The following is an 8,518-nucleotide window of genomic DNA, read 5'->3' as shown; positions in this document are numbered from 1 at the left end:
ACCAGTTGAATTTATCAAGTGACTAAGCCTGGGTATAAAAAGATCCGATTCTCTATAAACTGTCTCTTTTCCAACAAACCTAAAACAACACAGGACATCAAAATGTCTTCGCAACCGACAGTGAATGGACTGAATGGCAGTCACTATAAAGAAATCAATCAACATTATGCAGAGGAATGCAGCCAGGATGACATCGGAACATTTTTATTTACATCAGAATCTGTAGGCGAAGGCCATCCAGGTAGACATTTTGACCAGTCCAAACACGTGCATGCAATATCACCGATTACATCAGTTTTAAGCACTAATTAATTGCTAGTTAGGATAATTTTTACTGTGCATTTACCTACTGTTGCATTCCATCGATTTGGATATTTCATGTTTCATTTGGAATCAAAGCTGGATGCACAGTAGCACCAGAGAATCAAATTGTACTAGCTTTGACAGTATAGTATATATAGATATTAATTGAGGTCACACTAAGAACATAAACATTTACATATATATTGATTTATAAATCTAGTTTCATTTCATTTATTAAAACATTATTACGTGTATTTAGATGTAAAATGTGTCATAATAATAATAGAATACATGAAGGGAAGAGATTGGATCACGAACTGCAATTTATTTTGCTGTAATTCAGTGTATAATAATAGTTGACAAGTTACCATGGCAACTAAAAATGGTGTATTGCAGTTGTACTACATTTGTAGCTTTGACTCATTTCATTTCCATGGATAATTTTGGTTCATTAAGTTTGAATAGTGTACATGTATATGTTTAAGCATTGCCACCTACATTCATAACTTTTTCTAACTTGCAACCAGGGTGTTAGATAGTGAATAAAAAAATCAGTTGTTAATAGTACACTGTACACTAGCATGCACTTTGGTTAATAATTTGATATATTTATTTTTGCATTCACTCAACACAAAGTTGATCCACATGTAAGGTTTATCATTTGTCTCTCCGGCACATTTTGAGAAAAAATTGTTGAAGTGCAAGAATAAACTTACAAATTCAGGAAATAAACAAAGAAGATACAGGTGTTCAAGTATTAAAAATATGATGAATAGAAAAAAGTTATACTTGCAATGAAATTTGGGTTGAATATATATATTTCTTGAACACTCATAGAAAACTAAAAATTAGTCCAATTTTACACTCAATTGTACATTTCAAACAGTTTTTTCACGGAATACTTTACTTGCAGATAAAATATGTGACCAAGTAAGTGATGCTGTCCTCGATGCACATCTCAAACAAGATCCAAATGCAATGGTAGCATGTGAAACACTTTCAAAGACTGGTATGATATTGGTGGCAGGTGAAATCACATCAAAAGCAAACGTTGACTATCAGAAAGTTATTCGTGAAACAATCAAACAAATAGGATATGATGATTCAGCTAAAGGTATGTTTATGATCAGTAGTTTAATAACATGAACATGCAGGAGTGAGTTGTAACTGTAAACTATGTTTTAGGGGCACACATTATTCTCTGCAGGCCAATTTTTATGCCCCATTTATGGGCATTATGTTTTCTGGTCTGTGCGTCTGTCTGTCCGTTCGTCCCGTTTCAGGTTAAAGTTTTTGAATGAGGTAGTTTTTAATGAAGCTGAAGTCCGATCAACTTGAAACTTAGTAAACATGTTCCCTATGATATGATCTTTCTAATTTTAATGCCAAATTAGAGATTTTATCCCATTTTCACGGTCATCTGAACATAGAAAATGATAGTGCGAATGGGGCATCCGTGTACTTTGGACACATTCTTGTTGGGGTAACTTCTTGTTAAAGAAGGAATTTACATGTATGCTCCTTTGTAGTACTCTTCAATCAAACTCTGGGGACATTCAATTGCATAAAAGATGAATATAACATCAAACATTCACATGAAAACAAAATTCCATAGGATAGGATGTTTTGTTAATTATTTTCACTGGTTTTAGCATTCAGAAGTGTCATGTTTTAATAATAGTTTCTGAAGAACTAGTAATAGTTTCTGGAGAATAATCATGATGGGATAAAAATCAGTATTGGGAATCCAGGTGAATTAGAAGTAATTAGTAAGGAAAACATCAGTAGGACTTACATTTGAAAAGGTTAAGAAGGATACAAATGATCTGCTTATATTTCTACAAAAGAGAAAATAGGCATTTTAAACCTTGAACGTTGGATTCTATTGAAGTTGTTCTTCTAATTTTCATTATTTTAAAATAATTACACACATGCTTACAGAAACCAGGTCTTCAATGATTAATTTTTGGTTTTGTTTATTTGTATACTGACCAATATGAATGGAACTTATGTATGTATAAATGAAAATTAAACATTTTTTTTTTATTTTGCAGGATTTGACTATAAAACTTGCAATGTTTTAATTGCTTTAGAACAACAAAGTCCTGATATTGCTCAGGGCGTGCACGTAGACAGAAATGAGGATGATATCGGCGCAGGAGATCAAGTAAGCAAGTTTAATGAAAGCCAATGATAAATATATGTTTGAATAAATATGCCTCTTTGTGGGTTTTATTATTGGGTGAAGTGGAAACACAATGATCAACGTAAAATATGGAATTCCAAGGTTAATTTGATAAGAGGAATTCAATAAAACTGACAAAACCACATGCTGGACTATAACAACTAGCAAAACAGTACACACATAACAACTGGCAAAACTGTACACAAATTTTCTGTCCTCGGAAATAGTGTCAGAAACAAGGAGACGTATGTATACATGTTAAGTTTATCAATGATGTTTGTGATAAACAGTTCCTGTCTACATCCTCAGATGGTTTTACTGATAATATTCATCATCAAAATGTGTTAAAAAACTTTTTATTAGAAACAGCCATCCTCATATGCATATACATGTACTAGGACATTTATAAGTAAACAAAAATAGACCTGTTTACCTTTTTTCAAGTTTTACTTTTAATGATTATATTTTTGCAGGGATTGATGTTTGGTTATGCTACAAACGAAACAGAAGAATGCATGCCTTTAACAGTTGTCTTGTCACATCAGCTCAATGCTAAAATTGCACAGCTACGCAGAAGTGGAGAATTGGCATGGGCAAGACCAGATTCTAAAACACAGGTAAAACAATTGTTAATGTAAGAATTTGTTTTTCTGTTGTCACTTTCTTGTTTATCACATTTTGAATTAAAAATCAATGAAATACAGAGCAAGGTTGACAAAGTTCTTTAGATTGCTTGAGAAAAGCTTTAAAATGGAGAATGGATACATTAATGACAGGTTGAATTGTTTTTGACAGTCTTCCAGTAGATTACCCGGTAGTAACTGCAAGAAACTTATTAGAATTTAAAGAATTATTGTCGCTATTGATTTATTGTATAAATAATTAAGTATAGAATACCAATATGAATAACCAATAAAACTCATTTGGGAAATCATAAGTATGCTTGTTTAATATTTAAAAAAAAAATCAATTTCCTTGGTATACTTGTCAATTGTCTCTGTGCCTTCTTTTTTGTAATTCTTTTTTGTAATGACATTGTACCACTGGAATCACACGCGGAAATCCATTTACAATTGTAAAAAGGCAAGTCTGTGAGCTGGTGTTCTACACTTCTAATAATGCAGTTTACAGCACTTTATCAAAGAATGATTTTATTCTTTATCAAACATTCAAATTATAATGTGTATTGACCAAATGCATTGCCCTTTATTTTCCAAAATCTAACCTTTATAAGCTTGGATGCCTTGATTTGGAATGTCTATCTTGCCCGATTTTATATATGGTTTAGACAATGTTGTTGCAAAAAATTAAAAATTATTTATTTTTTTAAGGTTACCATTGAGTATCAGTATGTGAAAGGTGCATGTATTCCACTGAGAGTTCACACTGTTGTCATTTCCTTACAACATGACGAAACAGTAACATTGGAAAGACTTAGGACAGAATTAATGGAAAAAGTTGTCAAAACAGTTATACCAGAAAAATATATTGACAGTAAAACTGTATATCATATTCAGCCATCAGGAAAATTTATTATTGGAGGTCCACAGGTAAGTTGGAAAAAGCTTAAACAAGATATTTTAAAAAACATTAATATTCCAAATATAGCTCGGATATATATGTAGGACACTAAAGTGCGATGATATACGCTAAAGTGGGATGCCTCCATAAGCTTAAGTCTGATGGTCCGCGAAAGTATAGACGTAAGAAACGTAGCTGGATTATGATGTTAATTAACAGTCGTTTATACAAACAAAAAATTAAACTCTCCGGACAATTAAGCCTACCGGTAAATCATAAAGCCTATCACATCATATGTTATACCTTAGCATACTAGATTATACTAGCTTTTGCAAAAAGACTTGTTTTTGACATCTATGTACTTTAATGTTTTAGCCCTTAAACATTACCCTATTGTTCCATTAACTTGCTATACCATTGTAATTTAGCAAACAAACAACCATCGCACTTTAGAGTCCTACTTAAATACACAATAAACAATCTATATAAAAAAGAAAAAGGGATTGCACACATTTTTCATGGAATTTATGGGAATTTTAAATTTGGAGAGCTGTTAAAATGTAAATTATTTCAGTAAGCAGATAATTGCAAATCATGAACATAATTTGTGATTACACTTAAAAGTAATAATGAATAATACATAATACATTAGCCCAAGTATAGCAGTGAATGACAATTGAAGCTCACTGCCTCAACAAGGAGCCTTAATACCAGAAATGATGGTTACCAATACTCTAAAAGTTGATGTTAAAAGTTTTTATATTTTAGGGTGATGCTGGTTTAACTGGAAGAAAAATTATTGTTGACACATATGGTGGATGGGGTGCTCATGGTGGTGGTGCATTTTCTGGTAAAGATTTCTCTAAAGTAGACAGATCTGCCGCCTACGCTGCACGATGGGTAGCCAAATCTCTTGTCAAAGCTGGTCTGTGTAAACGTGTTCTTGTTCAGGTAATTATATTGTAAAATGTAACAAACCATAGACATATTTCATGATAAAATATAAAGGTTTTAAATCTTGTGGTGATGAATGTGATATCCTGCAATGAAATGTTTGATATCTTATGGCAATGCATCCATAATTTGTGATTAATGTCTTTTCTTGTGACTTGTATTGTATGGATGTGAAACCAATTCTTTTATTCATGCTTGAACAAGCAGAAAATTTTTCTTATATTGCACTCAAGAGATGGAATGCATCGCTAGTCTCTTGCAATGTTTTTAAACTCGACATTCAGTTCTATTTATAAATTCTGCCATTACAATCATATATTGCAAGATTCAAGAAATTTGTTTAAAAATGAACACTGTAACTTGAATACATGTATATAACACAGTTTTTGTATTGATAGATATTAATATTTTTTTTTATGTTTACAGGTATCTTATGCCATTGGTGTTGCTGAACCATTATCCATTACAGTGTTCAGTTATGGTACATCAAATATGTCAGAAAAACAACTCTTAGAAATTGTCAAGAAAAATTTTGATCTTCGACCTGGTGCTATTGTAAAGTAAGTTGAATCCTAATGAATTGTTTATGAAAATCATACATGCTTAACCAGTGTGACAGTCATTACGGTATTAAAAGAAAGTGATAAAAAAAAAATTTAATGTAAAGAAGATTAGGTAGATGTATTTAAAGTTGATCCATCAATTATCTAATGTGACTTCGTGTGACCTTCACTAAAGAGAAAATTGGTGTTTTAAACACCAAAATTCAAGAGAATAAAATATTTACAATATAAATGATATCACCATTATAATGTTTTGGTCAATCAAAAACAAAGCAAGTGATAGTGTCCTACAAAAAGTTGCATGTATGTTTCACTTTACCTCTTCTTATTTCATTGTTGTATCAGATCTTAAAAATTAAACATTAAGTCTTCTCCCCAGATATTTCATTTAGCATCCTGGTATACAGAAGAAATTGAAATACCATCTTGTTTCTAAAATTATAGCATCACATTTAAGGTGGATCGGGACCAATCGACTGCGCATAATTTCACGCATGGTTTACAATGCACACGAAACGTATGTGTCGTAAATTCGACATTATTTTTTTTAATATTTTGATTGATTAGAAATGAAAAATCATTGTAGTTATGTCACTAAAAGAATATTTTCGTTATTATGTATATCTTTGAAAGGCTCAAAATGGCATTTCACCCATTTTCACCATTTTCCCGCCATAATTTGAGTTTTAAGGCAAAATATTTTTTTTTTCCTTATTGGTGACCTATGTTTTTTATTTGGTCATTCTTTGAAGCTAAATGTCAGCTTTTGATATTACAGCTTTGGACCAAGTCTCCTAGAACATTTTTTTGATATTCCGATAAATATATGTCAACACCTCTATTTTCCCTATCATTTCATTGAAAAATGGTCCCTTTTACATACCTGCTTACAAGTAAAATTTTGAGCTTAAATGGTCTGTGACCCCTTACTTTTTTTCGACCAATTTGATTCACTTTCTGTAAAAAATAAAATAACAAAAAATACGGCACTTCTGATAGAAACTTCAAATAGGACAGAGCCACCTTAATATTATAGCATCACAGTACAATGATGCTAAAAGGCCCTGGGGAGAACTCTGTTAAATAATTTAAATTGTAAAACTGAATGATACATGTAAATTGGTGAGGCATAACAGTAACTGATCTGAAATATTTAAATAAAAAAATATGAAAATTTCTTTCAATGATAATGGTTTAGAATTTTATATTAACTTAATTTGCTGTTAAGTAAATGCATGGTATTGATTTCTGTGTGCTTATTATACATATTTTTTTCAGGGAACTTAATTTGAGACAGCCAATCTATCAGAAAACTGCCTGCTATGGACATTTTGGTCGACCTGAATTTTCATGGGAAGTTCCCAAGAAGTTGAAATTATAACAAAATATAGAACATTATTTATTTTTTTATTGTTTTTGTTGTGAAATAAGAACGGATTTCCAGAAAAGGGTTTAGTAACTCGTCCGATTACCTAATTTAATAAAATGAAATCCAATCCTCGCAATATTTACTTGTGAACATGTCATTGACCAAATGTTGGCAGAGAAAGATGAAAGTATTCAATGCATAGAAAGTGTTACAAATAGAAAACATATGTACAAGATTTGAAACTTGATATTTTAAATATGACAAATTTCAGTTTTATGATTATTGTTTGTAATATTTTTATTTATTAAGCGATTTACAAAGAAAATGCAGTTTTAAGTTACTGAGTTGTTCCCCTTTTCTGGAAATTTGTCACTGTCAGAGACGTTACCACAGTAACTAGAGGGATAGTCTGACTGATATATTTTTCTGTTATTAACATCACTCAGATTTTGGTTGCCCTTTAGTTAGTGCAAATGTGACTTTCTATGGACTTTTTGTATACATATTTGTCTTGTGTTTATGAAAATTCAACGGAAAAGAGCACTTTTTCTAAACACTCGGGTCCAACTCTCTGACAGTACAATCGCGAATCATTCTACAATTTTAAAAAAGCATCAAAATGTGTTTGTATTTAATGTTTTATGTCCCAGTTTTTTTATTATATAGATGATTTTGTTTATATTTGATATTTTCATTGTTTATGTCAATGTAGTTTTATAATAACTTGTACTGCCTTATAAGGGCATATCTGCATTGTTGTATCTCAAATTTTTAGCCACATCAACATTCTGTATTGCACAATTAAGATAATCATGACTTATTGCTTAACATTTAATTTTAATTAGATGGCACTGTTATTGCTGATAACCTATCCTGTGTTTGCAGACAGGTGCTTGGTAACAGTGTATTTAATCTTATTGTATTTCCATAAAGGGGTGTACATCAATTGTACACACCATAAGTTTGATCTCTTGTTTTACACATGAGAGTTGAAGGGTACATGTGATAAACTGTCAAGTGCTCTCTTTTTAACATCATTCCTCTATAACATTTTATCACTTGTTACCCTTCATACTCAACATGTTGACATTATTGTTTGTATTTTTACTATAGTTGTAAATAATTGTAGTAATCATGTCTGTGGCAATGTATACTGATAGGTGCAATTTTATTGTATCATACTAAGCTCATTATTTTATAAGACTTTGTCCTATGGGATACACAAAATGTTGTTATTGCAGTACAATGTGGGGTATAAATGAATTGAATAAATGGGGGAAAAATAAAATAGTAAAAAGATAAAAATATACATGATTTTTAGTGTTATTAATTATTTCTTCTGATATGCACAAGAACCTTAAAATCAGGAATCTGAAGATTACCAAAATCAATTCAAAAATTAATGTAAAATCACAAAAATACTTAACTCTGATGAAAATAAACGGAAAGTCTGTAATTTAAATCAAAATCTCAAACACATCAAACGAATGGATAACAACTGTCATATTCCTAATCTGGTACAGGCATTTTCTTGTGTAAAAAAGGGATGGATTAAACCTGGTTTTATAGCTAGTAAACCTCTAACTTGTAAATAAGTTACATAAAGGAAAAAAATGGCAAAAA

At 31.0% G+C, this 8,518-nt stretch overlaps 1 protein-coding gene across 1 annotated transcript; it reads left to right on the top strand.

The window, feature by feature from the left end:
• Positions 1 to 15: 15 nt before the first annotated feature.
• LOC139489571 (S-adenosylmethionine synthase-like) lies at positions 16 to 8,204 on the top strand. Its single transcript, XM_071276139.1, has 8 exons — positions 16 to 241; positions 1,217 to 1,417; positions 2,358 to 2,470; positions 2,962 to 3,105; positions 3,820 to 4,038; positions 4,778 to 4,960; positions 5,390 to 5,523; positions 6,805 to 8,204. Exons 1-8 carry the CDS (start codon positions 103 to 105, stop codon positions 6,905 to 6,907), a joined length of 1,236 nt encoding a protein of 411 aa, XP_071132240.1. The 5' UTR covers positions 16 to 102; the 3' UTR covers positions 6,908 to 8,204.
• Positions 8,205 to 8,518: the final 314 nt, after the last annotated feature.

The sequence above is a fragment of the Mytilus edulis genome, chromosome 9, assembly GCF_963676685.1.
Source record: "Mytilus edulis chromosome 9, xbMytEdul2.2, whole genome shotgun sequence".
NCBI classification, from domain to species: domain Eukaryota; kingdom Metazoa; phylum Mollusca; class Bivalvia; order Mytilida; family Mytilidae; genus Mytilus; species Mytilus edulis.
The sequence above is the reverse complement of the archived record's forward strand: the minus strand, read 5'-3'. Positions and strand labels throughout refer to the sequence as shown.